Here is a 22,326-nt window from a genome sequence, read left to right on the forward strand (position 1 = left end):
TCTTTCCTTCCCAGATCTGAAAGGGGTGGTGTCAGCGAAGAATGACATCCGTGTGGAGATTGTGCACAAGGACCACAATGCAGCGAGGGAGAACGAGGAGCATGCAACCATCAAGCAGCTGATGGTGAGTGAGCAGGTGGGAAAGTCAGCAGGCAGCCTCCCATCCAACCCCTTCCCCAGCTTCCTGCCCCCATTTTCTACACCCCTGGACTGCAATTTCAGCCACCCCCAAACCTTGCTGGGCCTGTCACATCTGCAGATAATGACTGCTAATTATCTGTATTGCAGCACCAGTAATAATGAGATTTGGTATGAAGCACACCAATGGGCCCACAATCACGTCAGACCTATATTTAACCTCCAAGCTGTTTTTCCTGAGAGGATGCAGCTTTGTCCTGGCATCATGGAGACAGCAGCATATTTCTGCACTGGTTTGTGCGTGGCATATTCCCTAGTGTGCTCCCCTAAGATGTGCTCTGGTCACTGCTGTTTAATATTTGAACGATGCTTTACGTTAAAGGTCATAAAAGGAACTTTCCTGTGCACCAATATAATGAGTAGAATGTGGATATTTCAACCGTTACAGGATACAGGATGATCTGCTGCCTGTCAGCTCAGTCATAGATAACTGAATTAAGTTTAACTGTACCTCAGTTTAACTATACATTCCATGTATAAATGTTCTAAAGCCCTCGACTTAAACAAGGGGACTGCTGATGTGCAAACAAAACTTCTTCTTTTGATGGGTTGCAGATTGAGAGGGGCGAGTTCCAGCAAGAGTCAATCCTAAAGCAGTTAGAGGTTCTACAAGAAGAGGAGAAGGAGTACCAGCACATTAAGGTAGGTTTCAGGACAGTGGGAAGGGTGGGGTGAGTGTGGGTATGAGCAGAGAGGATCCAAGCCACTCTTCACCCCCACTCATGGTAAACTAAGCACCCTTAGCTCCTGGAGCTCTAAGACTGACATCCATCAGGTTATATGGGCCTCTGTATTTTCTCACAGCAAAAGTGGAAAGGTTAAACATATTCAATTACACAGCTAATTGAATTAGCCAGGTCATTTTAGGCCTCAGGTGGAATCTAAATTGGACATCATGTGACCCTGGAGGCTCATAGAGGATGAAGAAAAGTGTTGAACACAGAATAGACACACGCATGTGATTGAGGTCTGAAAGTTAGATTTTTAAATACATGTTTAATAGGTCAGTAAATATCATCTGAAAAACAAAATGGATTTGGAATAATTCTCTGCTGTCTCTACTGTCCCTTACCTCAGTAACTTTTTTAATATGCTTTGTCTGAGTGCATTTATTTATATATTAATTTCTAACAAAATCAAAAAAGACAAAAAGGAAGCAGTGTGTAACCACAATCATACAGCATAAAAGAAAATTTGCATGTGTCGACATGTGACACAAATGTTCTTGTAACGTTCCACCTCCCCTCCTCCTCCACCACCTGCCACGCAAACCTGATTTACAGTTTCCTTTCTTAGGTCTCATTTTTGTCAAGGAATGGTTCAGAGGAAGCACAGAGAACAGAACGCATCCCCACATGCTAATCATTTCATATTCCTGTCAGATGTGACATCACCCTCGACTCAGTGGGCCTTATCCAACACTATTTTAAGATTAATAGCTTCCTTGCAGTGAATGGCACACAGGAGCATCTCTGAGCCTTATGTGAGAAAGCATAGTCTAAAATAGAAATGTAAAGATTGTGGCATGGGGTCTTTTTAACAAGGGGACCCCCAGTTCTCAGATATGCTAATGCCTCAATTAACCAAAGGCCTGACATGTACAAAGTTTTCCTACCACAGGCTGCAAATAGATTGTACCCCCCCGCCCCACACCACCACCATTTCTCTATGAGAAAAGGGAAAACACACATCTGAAATCTGAATAAGCAGTCTAACAGGAACATTGCTAAACAAAGAAAGCAGAAATAACAGGGCACATCCTCTCATAATGGTCTGTGCACTGGTTTTTAAATGCCCATCCGTGCTCTTGTCACCCTTTTTTTTCCCCATTTTGCTGACAACGCACATTGTTTGTGTGCATTTTATTTATTTCTTCTCTCTCCACACTGCTCTTTTGATCTTGGCTGATGGCATCTCGGTTTATCTCTCCACGGGCCATGCTGTCGCCTTCATCAGCCTCACAGATGTCTGATAACGGCGCAAGTAATTATGCTTTCTTGCAGGTTGTTAGAGCTGTGCTGTCTCCTTGATTAACACCCCACCACTTGGGACATGGTAACTCAGAACGACTTCCATGCTGTTCCCCATAGACTTCTTAACAACATCATTCCAGAGGTGTAAACAACAAAAAAAATAGAAACCACAGGATCAAAAATAATTGTACCCCCCATGATCTCCTCCTCCTACTACTACTACTACTACTACTACTACTAATAATAATAATAATAATAGTAATAATAATAATAATAATACCCCATACAGATTATCATCCAGATTAAGCATGATTGAAAATAAAATAACTGCAAACTTTCAGGATGGTGCTGCTATTATTTGGTGCCATATTGTGAGTCAACAAGGTCCACTTAATTAGCCGCTGCACTTTGTGCGGAGAGTGACTTTTTCACACCACTAAGCCATGTAATTCTGTTTTCACAGTATCCATGCTGCAGCCTGTGCCCCTGCCTGCCTCAGATCATCCATAATTAATATCACTTTGACCCTGATGTGGTTTTGGTCTGGAGAATAAATGCAAATGATTGACTTGCATTTCAAGTGACCCTAGAAAATAAATTTTTAAAAGCAATTAAGATGCCATTGTGCTTTTTTCCTTTGATTGATTTACACATCTTGTGAAACAAGAACACCTGCCACAATTTACAAATTTTTAAATATGGAATTATGAGATATACTGGATTGAAAATGAACTGCTTCAAAACACTGAAATGAAAAAAGAGAAAAATCTTGAAAAAATATGTAAGATTGTAAAAAAAATATATTTCTTGCCCCCTCCCATCCCCTGCCCCTCCCCACCCCTTCCCCCATCAACCCCTTTTCTTAACAGGACCCTACCAATGGGTACTACAGTGTCAACACATTCAAAGAGCACCACTCCACGCCCACCATCACCCTGGGGGGAAATCAGACCACCGAGATGCGCAATCCCTCTGCTGCCACCACAGGCAAGCAGAGGGTGCCCACAGGGATGTCGTTCACCAACATCTACTCGACACTGGGGGCCGGCCCCAATCGCTTGTATGACTACAGCCAGCGCTTTGTGCTGGGAATGGGCAGCAGCTCAATCGAGCTGTGCGAGCGTGAGTTCCAACGAGGCTCCCTCAGCGACTCCAGCTCCTTCCTGGACACGCAGTGTGACAGCAGCGTCAGCAGCTACAGCAAGCAGGACGGCTATGTGCATTTCGACAAGGATAGCAAAGCCTCTGCCTCCTCCTCCTCCCACTACTCCCAGTCCTCCTCACAAAACTCTGACCTCACACGTCCCCTGCAGAAACGCATGCAGACCCATGTGTGACTGTATGAGGGGGTGCACCCTAGGGGCGGATGGAGCCATGTCAACAGATTTCTGTCCAGAAAGGAATGCCCAAGGCAGACAGTTAGGAGGAACCACTTAAGAGCACATTGCCTGGTTTTGTGTGTGTATGTGGGTTAGTGTTTGGGAAGGGGGTTTGCTTTGTTCACGTTGACTTCTTGATGTCCTCTCCACATTCAACACAACTCATCATCATGAAGACATAGACACCACGCTCCTTCATGGCTCCTCAGCCCCCTTTGGGGGTCCCTGATATACACTGACATTGTGCCCACAAAAATCATACAAGCATCCATGGTCCACAGGAACACACCCCACAAGACTGGTTATTTGCCAAGACCTCATTCAAGCACACGCCTTGGCAGTGGGCTTTGTTGCTCAGTTGTTATCTTTGTGATGGGAAAAAAAAATTGTTGTTACCCAAGGCAGCAGAAAAGGCTGCCTTCGCTGACTGGTAAAATGTGACAATCGAGAGATACAGCTGTACCTTGTCAAACAAGGTGAAATAATTTCTGTTCAGCCTCTGATGTCCCATGAGTCAAACAACGCTGTGGACAGATGGTGGATAGATGGTAGTGTAAAAAAAGCCCATTCTTCCAAATGTGCCAACATCAACATCACAGGCTAATATTCTGCTGCTCTATTTAAAGTACAAAAGTGTGTGTGTGTGTGTGTGTCTGTCTGTATTTGAGATAAAGATTTGTCACAGCATCTTTTTTATATATTTTTTTTTAATAGAAAAAAGACTTTCTGGATAAACCTTTTTCCTTAGTGGGTGGATCCAATCTGCAAGCAGTTTGCTCCAAAACTCCACAAACAAACAAATAGGATTTCTTGATTTTTTTTCTTGTTTCACCCTATGGATCAGGTGTATGTATATCTCAAAGTAGAGACTTGAAATTTTTATGCATTTGTCACATGCACATGTCACATGTAGATGAGGGAATAATGATGTACATTAGTTTGTTTTTTGGGATTCTTCTTTATTTTTCTTATCAGTTGCTTGATTGCATTGCTTGTAGGGATTGGGGTGGGTTCACTGAAGAATATACAGATGTTGTTATTGCCTTTGAGGTATGCAGGTCACATGAATCAGAAGTGATACACTATATGGACAAAAGTGTTTGGCCACACCTGTTTTTCAGGGTTTTGGCTAGGCCCCTTATCTCCAGTGAAGGGCAATCTTAATGCTTCAGCATACCAAGACATTTTGGACAATGCTATGCTTCCAACTTTGTGGCAACAGTTTGGGGAAGGCCCTTTTCTATTCCAACATGACTGTGCCCCAGTGCACAAAGCAAGGACTATAAAGACATGGTTTGATGAGTTCGGTGTGGAAGAATTTGACTGGCCCACACAGAGCCCTGACCTCAACCCCATCGAGCACCTTTGGGATGAACTGGAACAGAGATTGCGAGCCAGGCCTTCTCGTCCAACATCAGTGCCTGACCTCATAAATGCTCTACAGAAGGAATGGGCACAAATTCCCACAGAAACACTCCAAAATCTTGTGGAAAGCCTTCCAAGAAGAGTGAAAGCTGTTATAGCTGCAAAAGGGGGACCAACTCCATATTAAAGTATATGTATTTGAATACGTCATTACAGTCCCTGTTGGTGTAATGGTCAGGCGTTCAAATACTTTTGTCTATATAGTGTAGCTTGTTGTTTTTGTTGGAGGAAAGACTAGAGTTCCATTTGTGTGGCACCTGGCCTCATGGCCCTGTCTCCTGAATATACACCAACGCAATCTACACATGCCACAGGGACAGTCATCATCACATGGACTCACCCGTTCATCATGAAGTGTCTCCCTCAGATAATCATAGTCGGGTCGTCGGACGCACCTGATGGGTACCCCTTGGGACCAAATGTGGCATTGCCATTAGCACTGTCCTCATGTGGCTTTTCCCCCCATGCTTAGTCAAAATCCTTCTGTTTACACTGGAGCTTTCTGTAAATCCAGCATTTTAACCTACTGTGGTCTGGCTGCTGTGTGACAAGGTTGATGGGAAATGTGTGAATAGTTGTCACTTGCTGTGCCACTTACTGCTTACAGGAATATATTCACCGTTTTAAGTGAGTCACAAAAGCACTGAAATGTGTGGCCAGATAACACATCACGCATGACATGTGCAGAGTGGGCAATTTTTAGCTATTAGTGATTTCTTCAGCCAAACAGGACAGAGCACACGGAAACACATTAATAAATGAATGGTAATTACATGGAAGTTCATACATGTGTGGTGTCTCCTCGTGGGGAGTTAATCTTCCCCTGCTGCAGGGCGGATAATATACGCACAGCAGGCGGTGGTGGGGGTGTAACCACTGTGGATTTCTGGGATTGAGATTGCCCCACTGTCACTGTCCTGATGTCTGTATGCGCTCTGACATGGTGTGTTGCAGACGGCATGGTGTGGGCATGGACTGGTTAGGAGCACAGTGAGTGCCTGCTCAAAAAGCCAACGATTCGCTCTTAATCTACGGTACCAGCCTGTCTCAGACAAGTTCCTCCTCTTTCCCATGTCCATCACCAGCCCCCCACCTCCACTGTCAGGTAGGACATGAACCGTGTCCTTCAGTTCAAGAATCCACTCCTTATCTCTACCCCCAGTTGAACACTAAGCCACATTGCAGCTGTCCATCTGATTGGACAAATCACGCTTATTTGCTTGCTCTCAGTAAGATGAGAAGAGATTAATACACTGGGAGAGAACACACTGGGTTGCAGGCTTCAAGAACATAGAACTGAGAATTCCCTGCTTTAATGCAATGGTGGGGGTAAAAATCCCCATGTACCACTTAATTTAAACAAAAGTTCACCTGATAGAAAGTGTAATTCAGTAAATATACAACCCAGAATAATACAGCTGCATTTTACAACTAGAAAAGTGCATTTCCTGAAGAAAATGCAGAGTGTGCTTGCAACCCGGCAGTGGAAACATGGTAACGTATATGAGACGATCGCTAGGAAGTGGCTGAGTGGTTGCTAGGGTGTTGCTAGGTGGTTGCTAAGATATTTCTAAGCAGTTTCTAGGTTGTTGCTGGATGGTTACTAGGGCGTTGCTAGATTGTTACTAAGGAATATGATTTGGTTGCTAGAGCGTTGTTGGGTGGTTGCCTGGGTGTTGCTAAGTTGTTGCTAGGTGGTTGTTATGGTATTGCTAGGTGGTTGCTAGGGTGTTGCTAGGCGGTTGCTAACAATATGGTTGCTAGGGACGCACCCACCTTTTGTGAGTGTTGGGTCACATGACCCAAAGCAACATATCAGGTCCCGTGGTTATTTGTCAAATGGTGACCAAGTTGTAAGACTTGAATTGAATTCAATGGGAGGATGGAGGGAGGAGTGAATGACAAAAAGATGAGTGCGGGTCAATATGGACTTCAATGAGTGTTGGGTGATTTGACCCGAGGCAGCATATGTGGTACGGTGGCTGTCGGGTCAAAGGTGACCGTGCGGTAAGATCTGAAAAATAAACTGAGGTGAATGAGAGGATGGAGGGATGAGTGAACGACAAAAAGATGAGTGCAGGTCAATATGGCTTTAAATGAGTGTTGGGTGATTTGACCTGAGGCAGCATATGTGGTATGGTGGCTGCCGGGCCAAAGGTGACCGAGCGGTAAGACTTTGAAAAATGAATTGAAGTTAATGGGAGGATGGAGGGATGAATAAACAAGTAAAAGATGAGTGCGGGTCAGTATAGATTTCAGTGAGTGTTTGGTGGCATGACCTGAGGCAGCATATGTGGTACTGTGACTGTAGGCCGAAAGGTAATCAAGCGGTAAGACTTTGAAAAATGAATTGAAGTCAATGGCAGGATGGAGGGATGAATAAATGAGTAAAAAAACTGATTAAAAAAATGACAAAAAGACAAGTGCAGGTCAAGGTGGTCTTGGGTGAGTGTTGGGTGATTTGTCCTGAGGCAACATGTGAGGTATGGTGGCTCTGGGGTGAAAAGTGAGCGAGTGGGAAGGCTATGAAGTGTGAGGGGGGGTGATTTTGAAAATGAATGGGAGTCTATGGGAAAAAAAGGATGAAGAAATGACAAAAACCAGAGAACGAGTGCGGGTACCGCTTAGCTGTATACAAGAACACCGATCCGGGTCAGACCCGACAAGCTACAGTTGGTTTGGGGTCGATATCTTGAAAACTGTGGGAGGAGAGGCGGGACAAAATTTGGTGGAATAAGAAGAAGAAGAATAAAGCTATTGGATAACAATAGTTTGCTTGCAGTGCACACTAATAATATGACACATGGAGTCAATCAAAACCACCAGGTCCTCTTCAGGAAAAAAGTCACTTTTCTGCAAAATGGTGCAGGGTTAATTTTTTGTCGTCTTTCTTGTTAATTGGCACTCTCCTTAAACTTTGTTTTAACTGACTCAAACGGATGGCTGTTTTGGTCAGTGTCCCGATTTCATACCTGATGGATTGTTTTGTGTGAAGAAAAGTGTCTTTCCTCCCTCTTCACCTCTTCACCTTTCACTTCACTTCCTTCCTCTTTTCTTCCTCTCTTTTTGTTTTCGATGGGAGTAAAAAAAAATCAAGACTACCCCTTTCATTAAAAAAGAGCCCAGTTTTTAAAAATAAATTCATAGCAATTTAACCCGGGGGGTGGGGCGGGGGGCTGGGGGCGATGCCTTGCATGTTTTCTCGAACCTGACAATCCTTTATGTGGTTCATTTAAAGAGAAACACAACAATTGTGTCTGATGAATGACTTATTGCTGTAAGCACTTTACATATAAATATATTCAAGACATTTAAATGGCTTTTCTCCTTGAGTAGTAGTGTTAGACTCTAAGCTGTATAAAGGGTACCAATCCATTAGTCAAATGAAATACAAAAGGTCTGTTTCAATGCTGATAAACTCAGCTAAGCTCTTGGTCCTGTATATAAATCTCTGCAGCTCTCTGTGTATAGATATATATATTTTTTTATAATTTAAGAAAAACAAATCATCATGCTGTCACCATTGTACAGACTTTTTTTTTCTTCATTACCAAGCATCTCCGAGTAAGCTTGACTGTGCTTAAAAAGTTACTCTTGTGCACATGTTCAAATACCACGGAGTGTTGTTGACAATGCCCTCTCACTGCAGGCCATGACCAAATGCAGATGCAACTGGACTGTATCTGGACTATTTCCCACCCTTTCAGAGAAACAGTCTTGCCAGTGTGTTGGGTTGAGCAGTACAGCCTCTGTTTGGCCTGATCAAAGCCGGCTTTCATTTGAGCATTTTGACCTGAAAGCACTGCTGTGGTGAAACCATCACTTTAGGGGTTCATCACTGAAGGGGTGTTTCACCTTCTAACTGCTTACATATGGATAGGTTCCATTCACTCCAATGAAGGCATGGGTTCTGTAAAGAAAAGCACAATTGTAAGGTTGGATTTAGTGGCTCTTCCCACCAGATAACAGTGAGTTTGCACAAACCAGCTCTCAAAACAACACAGCTACTCAAGATGGATTTATATCCATTCCTGCATTTTTTCCATCTGAGAAGGGCTTTTGTTCCCACTGTTCAGAGTACATTTTTTTGTCTGATAATACCCAATATGTTCATTGTTCAACTGAGGCAAAATACACAGCAATTATGCTGAAAGACACACATGTTCTGTTTTTGGTCTTGACAGATGGTGAAGCTTCTCTTAAAAAACCATCTCTCCATCCTTCTGCCTATGCTCTGCCTTCAATCTGATGCAATTCAGCTCTCCTGCATGGATCTAAATATAATGCAATCCTCAGTACCGAGTTAACACGGTCTCCACGGCAAACAGAATGGATTAATAATTGATGCAATTGATGGATTAATAATTGATGCCGAACAAATGAATAAGATGTTATGTATGTGGGACAGTAGCAAGAGGTCACCTCGGCCCCCATGATAAAATGGAGCATCTGTCAGCTTTCTCACATCCAGCTCATGAGTCATTCAGCTAACCACAGTGGTCAGAGCTAGTCTTAGTCCACCACTAGTTTTTTCCCCCTATGGGTGAGAGGCAGTTACAAGGCATTTCTCAGGAAAAATGAAAGAGGCTGAAGTTGATGTTCTCTCCCTGTCTTCCTTCTCTCTTGGTTGTCATTTTTGTGCACCAATGGCTAGTTTGTATCAGTGACTTTTTTCTCAACGAGCTTAAGCTAAGCTTTGCCTGAAAAATACACTTGCTTTCTCACATAACACTGTCAACACAGAGACCCCTACCTGAGAAGGGTGGCTTACAGGGTTGCTCCATACACCCTTCCAAGAGGATTCTTCTAGTCACACGGAGTGTCCAGTTCTACTGTTCTCATTTCCATTCTAAATGAATCACACTGATGTTCTGGCATACTTTTTTGTATTGGTTCATTTTCACCTCAGAACAGATCACAAATTACAATGTACATCTACCGAAAATGCCAAAAGCACTTTCTCCATCAGTTTTTCTACCAATATCTTGTTAGAATGTCAATAACATGCCACAGTAACAAAAAGGGTATATATACTGGATGATTCTAAAGAAATCAGTATTTACCAAATGAAAGCTTATATAATGTAATGTAATGAAAAATTAAAAACAGTAATCATGCTGGGTAAACCACTATTTTCACACAGTGGTTCTCTGTATTTACGAAAAAAATGATGAAATTGTATTTTATCTGTACTGGTCTGTGAATCGATGCTTTTGCTCTGTATATTTGGGGAGGAAAAAAAGGAAACAAAAACTAAACTGAATTCTTCTATTTTTGTCACTATGTGATTATTGTAATTTATGGTTGGAAGTGAAGGTCAGTGAGAGAAAGTGGCCTAGGCCATGCTGGGATTTGTCCGTATGGTAATATGAAGGCTGATGTATATGAGTAATATGAGTCTATGAGAACATGACATACAGTATTTCTCACCATCATACATGTAATTTGTTTTCCATACATTGTATTGTTGAATATATTTTCCATTACATTATAAGTTTTCCAATATATTCTAACATATAGATGCATTAAATTAGCTAATGTATGTAGTATATTTGGATATATCATAACACATCCCTTAAAATTTTGATTTTATATTTGAACAGAGCCCATTACTTTTCTGCGATCTGGGTTTCTACAACAGCAGAAAGATAAAAAGTGACAGAGAAAATGGAACAAGAGAGAGTTCATAGTAGAAGCTAACAAAAGAAAGCAACATCACCACCATATACTAGGATTCCAAAATCTGTTCTCCAACAGCCTCTCTCTTTTCCATCATGCACTTAACCAAGTTGGAGGGAGCAGAAGAGGAGCTTTTGACACATCAGGTGTACAACCCACCAGATACAGCGCTAGTTTCTGAGCCCCTTCATTGGAGTCTGTTCAAAGTCTCACGCCATCTGTCAATCCGCCCATACAGTAGTCGCAAGAACCAACAAATTGTTTTCATAAATAAAGAGCTGATACTTTTGTGTTCTTGTAGGAAAGAGTATTAACTTGAATATTATAAACATCCATGAGGCAATACAAAATGTAATACAAATGTTGTGAATCACAGTCAGTTGTACTGTGAAATTCTGTGGTAGCTATCTGTGAATTGGTTCTGCTGTTAGTATGCCGAGTGGCCTTGAGTAGACAGTCACTCACCTTTGTTCAGACATTCCTAGCACATAGGAAAAATGTAACTGCAGAAAATTAGGAAATTACAAATCAGGTTGGCATTCAGTTGCATTGACACTTTGATGTGAATGCAAAGAATAGCTCCCTCAAAGTAGCAACAGTATATTCATTTTGCCACCCAATAAGGAAAAAAATAGTAATGGGATGTACAGAAGTTATGGCTGCCACTGGGTCACAGACCCCCTTATCCAATATCCATCTAACCAGGGGCTAAATTAAACTAACATTACAGCACACAAGATCTGAACTTAAGGTAAGCACTGCTGAAATTGTACCCCCACAGATGGAAAGCTCAACCCTGTAAAGCCTCAGTCTCCTGTTAAAATGAGTCTCTCTATTTTGCTCACCCATATGAGTTTGTTATAAATGGAACCGCAGATCATGTATTTTCCCAAAAGCAATGTAGCAATGGGTTCTTCTGTTGCCAATTACATTGCTTGGTAATTGGATTTGCAATTCATCCAGGGCACCCAATGCAGTAGAATCAATGTGCAATCTGGCCAAATGCTCCATCATGAAATTATCCAAAGACATCTATTAACATGTAAAGGAGAGAGGGGAGGAAAAAACTTTTTTTCTGTTTTTGCACAAAAAGACATTTAATCGGGCAAATTACATCATTTCAGAGCTACAAACAAGGCCTCTCAGTCCACCTCACAGACATTTGAAATGACTAGTCTCTATCATGGTGTTTACAATTAATAGGAAGGCTGGAGGAGTGCTGCTGAGATCTAAAGAAAATTGTCTCACAACGTTACAAAAATTCCCTCTGATGTCTGCCACAGACTGCACACAAGCAGGTTGGCATGGAGTGTCACAGCAGCACCGCCCTTTTTTTTGTTTCCAGATTATTTCCTGTCTTTTCATTTTGATCCTTCACTAATACCACTTGTAATTGAGTGCTGAAATGGGTCACATTTGGCACAATCTGTTCAACTCATCTATGTCTACAGTTAATTACCTTAATGATATACACACAGATGTGGGCTTCTTCTTCTGCTTACTTTTACTCCGGTAGCTCGGCTAATGAGCTCTTTCAGTCCGTGCGAGTAGCATTTAGGAGAAAAGTATCTAGACGAATATTGTATTTGTCTCATCATCACACTGGCTTCTTTCTGTGCAGTGCAGTCAATGTCAAGCAATGCCACCACAAGACTCTGCAAGACCCTTAACCATTGTAGCCACAGCAGAATTCCCTGTAAAATAACTCCATAGCTATTGTTTGTTTAAAGACAGATGTTTCAAACAAAATCTTATTTTTTCAAACATCTTTTTTCATCTTTTATTAAATTACAGCTCCACAAATCCGCTGTCCCCCTGGCATAGTTCTGCGCAAGGAGGCAAATTTCACACGTCTATAGTGTGCTTTTGGATTATTTGCCTTCATTAACTAATGCTTCATTAACTTATTTTGCATTGTGTCTCATGTTACCCTAGGTCACACATTAATTACCATTACAGCATCGGAACAAACAATTTAAAGGGCCTTAAACAAAACATCTGTAGGCCTAGTTTACGTAGGGGTAACAATGACCTTAATTTTAAATTGCTTTATTCTTCAAGGGTTCTGGGTTGAATGACAGGCATAAATAAATAATCCTACAATTTGATTCTATGTAACCTCCAAATGAAATCCCAGGGAGTCTCTTAAATTGATTATTGATCTGCTGAACTTTCTCCGTTTTAAATGTTTTGATACAGCAGCATTGTCATAACTCACAATATAGACAGTGTTGATTGATTAAGCCTCAACTCCATTATATAAGACCATCAGCTACTTTCCGTTTGTAAAATGTTTGCTGACATTTTACCAATTGAGACATATTAGCACAGTCTCTTGTGGATATTCATTGGTTCTTTGTCACGACTAAAGAAGCTAATAACTCCCATAATTAACATTACCATTATCATTACACAGGATGGAGAATACCATGTTGGACTGATCACATTGATTTTGGAACACTTTAACATAATAACCCAATGTCCTCAACATACAGAATTGGACAAATTAAATCAGTGGGCTGTTTAATTGTTTAAACCTCAAGAACAATTTTTGGAGAGGATACGAGCGTGACAGATTTTGGGCTTAATTACATTTTTCCATCATGCTTTGTGCACTCTGTAAGGTCGGAGATCAGCCAGTTTTCTTGTTGCCATTCAACACAAATTAAATCTTACACGCTCAGAGAAATGTAGACCTGTTAATAAATAGTGGCATTGACATGGCAGATGCTGCTCCACAACAGATTGTGCTGAAAATGTTTTATCTGCAGTCTTATTGACATTCTGTATTTGTATTCTGTATTTGTCAACCTGTAATGGAACAATTATACAAAAAGGTGTTATGAAATGCATGTTGAAGAAATATTACAGTTTCCTAATTACAAAGTCACACTTCAGCAAGGAAAGCTTTTCAAAGGTTGTCTAGGACTTTTTGTCCTGAGAATAATGTGTAACATTTAAAAAATAATAACCTGTGACATTTTTCTTACTTTTCAATCACTTTTATAAGAATGTGTTGAATGGCTCTGTTCTTCATCTTAGAGGGAAGAGGAAACCTGTCACACAGAGCAGGACAAATGAAACCTTGCTTAAATACTGTCAATAGTCAAACGTGGTACGTCAGTGGAATCAAACAGAGGATATTGTATGCTTTAAGAAAATCTTGAATGGGAAGCATTCATTTTCAGATGTGCCACTGAAAAAATGAAGTTATAAAAATAAGCTGGCTCACTCAAATGAATTACAATGAATTCATAGATTTTTACAGTTAAAATATGAATTTGAACATTTGAATGTACAGTAAAAAGTGTCGTACAGAACATGACAAATGAAAATGTGTTCATATACTCAAGGGATAGAACAGTCAAATGCATGGCATGTCAGTGACATCAAATGGTTCTTCAGAAACTTCTCTGAATGCGCTTCTGAAATTGTATTTCTAAAAGAAGTTATGCATCCTCGGCTGAAAGGATTCTCTCAGCAGTTATAAGCACATGACCATTTTATTCAACCCAATGCTTGTTCCCTGGGGGACATATCTATGATAAATGAAGTTTATTAGTAAAGTTATTTAGTTACTTATTTTTGGGGAGATTTTTTGTGCTGTGTCCAGCACAGCACAAAAATGTGTCCTTATGTTGTCCCAAGTGTAGGGGTATGACACGTTTCACAGTTTAGACATATTTTAACATGTCCTGCCTGAGGGAAATTAGACGGGAGGGTTGACAAAGTGTGGCGCATGTCACTACACGCAGGACATATCATCTGTCTCATCAGCCATGTTGATTAATTTGTGCCACGGATGACAGTTATTGAGTTATTAACAGGTACATGGAAGTACTAAGGTGAGGCTGATCATCAAGTCAGCTTGGCTCAAGAAAACACATGAGTCCTTTTCAGTCACAAATGATTTCTCACATTGAAATTAGATCGTTACAAGTCTCCTTCTCACGTTTGCCACAAGAAATATTCTGTCAGTCTCCATATGTAGTGTTTTAACATGTATTCTTAATCAAAAGCAACACTGAAAATTGTTTTTTTTTTCCCATATGTCCATTCATCTTGACACGTACAGCTTTACCGTTCATTTGGGGCTCAGTTCATCCTTGAACCTAATCATAACCAGCAAATGACTACTTCCCCCTTATGGCCAATATACATTACTGCATACTGTATATGATGTCACTCCTGAAGTAGGGAGTGGAAAAAAAATACTGACATCATTTTCAAATGTTGCAATTAAGCAAAGTATAGATCAAGGTAAGACACCATTTACATTATAATGATCGCTATGCATTGTAGAGACTGACTTTTTTTTGGTTATTGTACTGTCTGGTTATGTGAACCTGTGATCTGTGCGTTTTCACCTGCAAACCTGCAGCTGAGCATGCACGTGGGTATGTTTGTATGCACTTTCAGTTCTACTGTGTTAGTGCACTGCCTGGTCTTTGGAATGCTCCTCTCTCCTCTCTCTCTCTGGTTTCGCTGTGTACGCTAAGCAGGGGTGAAGTTGCATTCAATGGGTAATATCGAGACTGACAAAACACACTGCTTTTATTGTGTGTTTGACGGGAAGCAGCGCTTATAACTTAATAATGCAGAGGAAGGAAAAAGCGACCAGCGTGTTGTTTGTAAAGGGGACATGTGATGGTCACCGGTCCACGGATGCAAACAAGAGACAGCTTCAAATGGATTTCAATGCGCTTATACACCACATTTATATACATATTTGGCAAATTGGTTTAGTGAAAGTTTAAGCACCCTTCCCTAACTTTCATCCAATCCAAACGCATTTCATACCAACGAAACTCATCTTAGTGTTTAAGTATTTACTAATTGATTTTTGAAATTAGGAGCAGGCAAGTGACCTTACAATTGTCTCTTCTAAGATTATTCCCTGTACACAAAGGAAGGAGATATTTCCATTTAAAAATAAAAAAATAAATCTGAGTTCTCTGAGTCCTCACGTAAATACCTTTCCACCTTAATAACGTGTATTTTGCTAATTATACAATTAGAATATTCAAATAAGGATTGAGGCACCTCTGTAGACAGTATATCGTATGCAACTGATTTGATCATGGTAATTACCCATAGTTCTTTTATGTCTGTTCATTATGTTGTTTATTATGTTGTATTACTTAATGCATTCTTTCAAATAGATTTCACAGCAGCACCATGTAGGCCTATATAGGTTAAATAATGAATAACTTATTTTTATGATAGTTCCAAATTAATTGCTCTAAATTGGCAAGTCAGGTGAAAATGCAGATTTGATGTCACACGTGTGATGTATTATTGCCGCAAATGCAGAGCTTGCTCATGTTGTGGTTCTAGCCGCAATGAGATTGGACAGCCTTGCTCTGTCACTGTAGCCTGTCAACAGTTTGGTCTCTTCTTTCAATGAATTGCTTTTTTGCCTTTGTATCTGTTAGTGCTCCCGGCCCATAGCTGTTGTGTTTTTGTTTTTCCCTGTCCATGTGCTTTTGTTTTCCTTGTGTTCTAGCCCTGCCCCGCTCTCCGCCCTGTCTCCGCCCACCTGATTGTCTCCACCTGCCTGCCTGCACACCTGCTTCCCATCACCTCATCAGCCCAGCCCTATATCTACCCTGCTTGTCTCTGTCTTGTTTGCCAGATTGTTTCAGTGTTTCTGCCTGTCTCAGTCCCGCCTGTGTTTCCCTGTTTGGAGTTTCTGGTTTTGCCTCGCCTGTTCCTTGACATCGTCTTTGCCTGCCGCTCTGCCCTGATTGCCTGTTCTGCCTACCTTCACGGTTTGACCTGGCCTGTTGCTGTTTTGATCCTTGTTTTGCCCTTGGACTGCTTGTTTGACGATTGTGTTAAACACCTGGAATCGGAGCACTCGTGGTCCGTATCTGAGTCTGTGCCTGAGCCCTGACAGTATCTTAAGGGTCAGGTCTTGCCATTTCCTCCACTCTTTGTACGGTAGGTTCACTTAACCAAAGTAGCCCGACTCGCCCTGCTTCAAGCACCTGTTCAGCCTCGTGTGTTAGTAAGACCATAAATGGCAGGCCCTCCACCTCCTTATTTGTTTGGCACTTTCCCCTTCGTGTACTCCCTCTGCAACTGATAGGAAAGACTACTTAAAGTCTCTTAAGCAGTTTGAGAATCACTCTGAGAAAATTAAAAAAACAGAGGCTAGTCTGGCAAATCCACATGTGGTAACTCTGGACTAAAGTATGGGATTGTGTCATGTCAATATATTGAAACAACCCTTTTTGGGCACTTCAGAGTTAGCAAATCCAATACCCTGAAATGAGGCAGTATTGATTCAGAGGCAACTGCAGCCCTGCAAACAGGTTTGGGGGGGGGGGGGGGGGGGCTTGCAAAGATTCTCACTACACATTGCTCACGTGATTCAGTGTATTGATGTTGGGTTGCACTTTTACAGATGTCTAAATGCATATGTATGCATCCATGTACATACATATAGGTGGCAATATCATCCTTGTTATATTTTATTGGACTATAAGAAAAAATGGCAGACGTGTAGTGATGGAAATGCAATCTTCTAAGAGACACCATAAGAACTCTGACCAATGGCCAGTGCAGCAAGAGGACACCAGCATTATTGAAAGGCAGAGGAAGTGATGCTAGAACATAATAGAGATCCAGAGCTGAGGTCTCTGTCTGCCCAGATTCAAAGCCATCAGTAAAGAGTCTAGACTGAATTCAAATTTCCCCAAAAATCCAAGGACCATCACTTCACATGATAACTGCAGCTGTGTGTGTGCTTATGCTTATTGTGTGACTGAGTGTGTATTATTTTAATATGTGAATGTTGAATGTGCATGTCTGTATATGTTGAATATGTGTGTGCATGTGTGTGGTTATCTGGTTAATGAACAAGGCTGACCTTAAAAACAATGGAATTAACATCATTCTGGATTTTGGGTGTGTGCTAATTCATTTCCAGGAACTTGTGATTAAAGAGCGTCAAATCACAAGAGCTCCTGCTGAGAAAGTGTGATGCTTTATTTTGGCTCTGCAAAGCATTAAATTCTCCCTCCATGCCTTCTCTCCTGCTGATGGAAACTGATCAATATCCAGACAGGCCACATGCTCCTGGCTCACTGCATACTCCAACACTGAAGTCTGGAGCTGTTAAAATTGATATTTGTGGACACAATCAAGGAGGTGAAAAAATTCATACTTCCTTGCTAATGTGTAGCAACATCACAATGTTTGTGTAATGGCGGAGTGCTGATTTTCGGGGTTGGAGGGGTTGGCTTTATTTACGGAATAACCCCTATCTGATAATCAAGGAGGACAGGGGGATTGTATTTCATGGGCTTTTTTGTAATTAAAAATTGGGAGAGCTATAAACGCACTTCCCAATTCCCTCACTCGCCCATGTGGGTCCTGTCAGTGCAATTCAGCAAAGCACCACTGAGGTTAAAGAGCAACTGTCCCTTGCCTGTGTCTGTACCTGCGGACAAGGGTCCCCAAGATTAAAAGTGACATCTGTGTAGTCACATTCTGAGCACTTTCTACCACAACCCCAGTAATTTCACTTCCTGCTGCCATAGTGAGAGCTTGTTCACATTGATTCACACATTTTTTGCAACAGTGATGTCAATCACATGTCCTTATTCAATGTATTAGTAATGGCGGAATAGGGTCTAAATGCTTTGTGGATTGTATTTAACTTTGAATAACACATCTGGAAGGGTGCACTCAACAGAAGAAAAACTATAGTTGCATTCACACAGAACTAACACCATGCTTTGAGGCAATGGGATATCAAACTGATAGTTTGCAAATCAATCATAGTTTGCAAATCAAACTCATATTTTAAAAAGAAATTTCAGTGATCCTTTGCTATTTAAAGCTATGAGTCAAGGTCGAGATGTTCTTCAGTTAGATTCAATTCCACCGTAAATGTGAGCAGACTGATACTGAAGAACAGAATGAGCTTTGTCTCATCTGATTAAGAATATGCCCTGAGTGTTCTTTGATATAACACACACAGGCTTACAAGCAACTGGCTTACAAGCAACTGTCATTTCAGAACTGCAATTCTAACACTCAAACCAAACATTGCTTACAATTTACCCGGTTTATTAGCCTTGGGAACTATTTAGAGCTAATTAAGATGGTAATCCACTTAACAAAATAAGGCATAAATGTAAATATATTATTTTTGATATGAATGCAATCAGAAATTGATTTTATATTGGCACAAAATCAAAATAAAGATTCTGCAGGCTTTGAAATCTCATATTTTAATTTATGAGTCTGCTAAGCTGCAGTTACATCATCACAAATTTATTTCATGTCTGTGAAAACATTTACATGAAGCTTTCAAATGACATGTGAATTGGAGGGTTACTGCTGTTAGGGCATTGCCATTTCATATTTATGTATGTATGTATGTGTATATAGACAAAATGTGATGTGTAATAGGGTAGTGTTTTAAACCCTTTGTCAATCCATTTCAAACTCGAACACATTCAGCAACAGGGTTGGGTGATGTATCCAAACATTTAGCAGCAGATGTCTGAACCCCACCGCTCCACTGCAAAGTGGCGCAGAAGCACGATCTGGCACTGTCTTTTCCATATTCTCTCCATGTAAAGGACAGAGGCTTGCAGGAGGTTAGACGGAGCGGGACCATCCACCCGACTCAATGTCATCTGGAGTGATGTGCCACTTCTTTTTTAACACTTTTATTTTTACTGAGTTTTCAGATTATGGTACAATAAATAAGCTTCACAGAACTACAACACAGCAACATGGGGTACCTGTTCAGTTTTATGTCTTTGACAGACGTAGAATATATGCAAACAATACATACAATATATTTTTGATCGTATAACATAGGGTGGCCTTCAGGTGATGTCTTCATTTTTATGTTTATAGTTTGTCCATTTTTGCCATTTCTTCTGGAACAATGCCCCTTTTAGTCTGAGAGTGTAAGTTAATTCTTCCATTTATAGATTTAGTCAATCATCTTAATGCATTGTTTTTGTGTGGGAGGTTCTGTTTTATACCAATGCCTAGTTAGTTTTTTTTACAACCCATTAGCAGTGTTTTAACAAGGTATTTATCCTGTGTGTTCATCACTTTATCTGTTAAATTTCCAAGAGTACTGAGCATTCTCTGGGAATTTTACAGCGTAATGCTTCTCTCAGGGTTATGCAGACCATTTCCCAAAAGCCGTTTATTTTTTGGCAGCTCCAGAAAACATGGCAGTGACCAACATTCACTTTACCACATAAACTCAAACATCTTTGCTGTGTTGATAATTGTTTACCCTTCATCTTTGGTGTAATAAAGAAATGAATTATATACTTCCACCCAAATTCTCTCCAACCTCTTGAGGATGTAGAAGTACATTGTGTTTCCCATATAGAAGACCACTCATCTTCTGAGATGGTTGTTTTAAGTTCATCTTCCCTTTTGTTTTAATATATACTGTAGTGTGTTCTCTGCATTCCCTAAGGGCTTGATAGAGAGCTGAGATAATTCATTGGTCCTTTCCTTGGTATGCCTTTACTATAACCTCAGGAACCTTATTAGCCTGTATCAGTAGATCAGTTTTGATTTGTTTGTAAAAAGTCTCTCAGTTGAAGGTATCAGAAAAAGTCTTGATTTTCAAGAGCATACTTTACTTTCAATTCTTCAAATGTAATAAATTCTCCTTTCTGTATTAATGTACATGTCAGGCAGTGGTTTGGGCAGCCCAGGGAGTTGCATGTGAGTGTGGCACAGCAATCATTGAATAATAAAATAGAATAATAGAATAATGATCTTGGTGTGTATTAAGTTGCTTTTTGATTTTTTTCCTTTTCTTTTTTGTATTAGTTTTTGGGGGGTGTTTCTTTTGTTTTTGTCACGTGTTTTTGTTCGTGCGGAACAGACAACCAGGGAAGAGGAAGAATGTCAACCGCAGTGGAGAAGCTGCTGCCTGGCTGGTCGACTGGCGCAATTAGCTGGAGCAACCGCCCTGCTGACTGAAAGGAAAGTGTTGCATTTCGTCCTGCACGAGGTAGGTGTGTAGGTGTGTGTGTGTGTAGGTGTGTGTGTGTGTGTAGGTGTGTGTGTGTGTAGGTGTGTGTAGGTAGGTGTGTGTAGGTGTGTGTGTGTAGGTGTGTGTAGGTGTGTGTGTAGGTGTGTGTGTGTGTGTGTAGGTGTAGGTGTGTGTAGGTGTGTGTAGGTGTGTGTGTGTGTAGGTGTGTGTGTGTGTGTAGGTGTGTGTGTGTAGGTGTGTGTGTGTAGGTGTGTGTGTGTGTGTGTGTCCAGGGGTGGCTTCCCTGGGCTTCTCAGTTCCCTCTTTGCATTCGCAGGACTTGCAGAGGGATCAGATCGGGGAGGCTGCGTAATTCCACCCGGAAGCACGTTAGTTATCTGTAAGATTTGTTTTATTTTTGGTGTTGCTGCTTGGGGGAAAGGTGACCAGCAGCAACGCCTGTTCTGTAAAATATGTGTGAGCGCTCCCAGTGGCAGCCTGTGACCTCCCCCATCCCCCCGGTCAGCCACACTTCGGGACCAGCTCACTCCGGTCAGAGGGAGGCGCTGACTGCAGGTTGTGAGAGGAAATTGCAGTGCTTGCATTCTGCCAGAGTGTGAGGGTGTGAGGGGACCTCTGTGTGCTGCGGGTTTGGAGTGTGTGCACTTACCTGTGGGGGGCACTATCCTTTGGGAGGGAGGGGCTACATTTCCAACAGGGCTTACAGTGGGAAGAGCAGGCAAAGGGGGTGACTCCAGGGTGAGCTGTCATTGATGAATTTTATAATTGTAAGATTTTAACCCCAACTTGTATAAATAAAGTTTTGGTTTTTTCTACCTAGCGTAGCAACCTAGGTCTAGCGTTATGGTGGGCTGCCAGTGGTCGGGGCAGTTCGGTGTCCAGGTCTGCTAACCTGCACAATGCTGTGACACCCTTATTTACCCACTGCCTGTATCTTGCATCAAATTTCCTTGGTTTAATGTTAGTATCAAATGCACACCAGGTTAGAATTCTTGATTTGTTTTTCAAATTCATATATTTTTTTGATTAGGTCAATCCATATATCTAAGGTGAATGCAGTAATTGGGTTTAGGTAGTCCCTTGAGGTAATGATTTGGTACTCATCCCCTAAGAGGCTCTGAATGTGGGAATCCTACATACCCATTTCTATGTCTTTCCATTTTGCAGAATACGTATTGTTACACCAGTTTACACAAGGTCTAATTTGTGCAGCATAGTAATACTCTTTCAGACAAGGTAATGACATTCTTCCCTCCTCTTTAGGTATTTGGAGGGTTATATACTTTATTCTGGGTTTCTTACCGTCCCAGAGAAATCTGGATATTTGTTTATCCCAGGTTATAAACTGATGCTGTGGAACATTCACTGGTAAGGACTGAAAGAGGTACAACAGCCGGGGCAAGATGTTCGTCTTAACTGCCTCAATTTTTGAACTAAAATCCATAGTAAAGGTGGAGCATCTTTCAATGTCTTTTTGGATACTTCTATTTACAACAGTGTAGTTGGTCTCGTATACTGTAGGTCAGAATACTTTTTAGTAACCAAGACCCCGAAATATTTTAACAATTTATCATCCCATTTTTCTGTGAGAGCCTCTCTAATATCCTGATTAGGGGAGTAATTAAAGGAAAGGATCTGTGTCTTTGAGACGTTCACTGAGTACCCAGAATGGCGTCCAAAT

At 41.1% G+C, this 22,326-nt stretch overlaps 1 protein-coding gene across 1 annotated transcript in view; it reads left to right on the forward strand.

Annotated features, from left to right (window-relative positions):
* kirrel3b (kirre like nephrin family adhesion molecule 3b) overlaps positions 1–3,529 on the forward strand; it is a 225,181-nt gene extending 221,652 nt beyond the window's left edge. Inside the window, exons 14-16 of the mRNA XM_036537269.1 lie at positions 15–124; positions 754–840; positions 3,041–3,529. Coding sequence (XP_036393162.1) covers positions 15–124; positions 754–840; positions 3,041–3,508 — 665 coding nt within the window. The 3' untranslated portion in view covers positions 3,509–3,529. The remainder of the gene's footprint in view (positions 1–14; positions 125–753; positions 841–3,040) is intronic.
* The last annotated feature ends 18,797 nt before the right edge of the window (positions 3,530–22,326 follow it).

The sequence above is a fragment of the Megalops cyprinoides genome, chromosome 9 (assembly GCF_013368585.1).
Source record: "Megalops cyprinoides isolate fMegCyp1 chromosome 9, fMegCyp1.pri, whole genome shotgun sequence".
Classification (NCBI taxonomy): Eukaryota; Metazoa; Chordata; class Actinopteri; order Elopiformes; family Megalopidae; genus Megalops; species Megalops cyprinoides.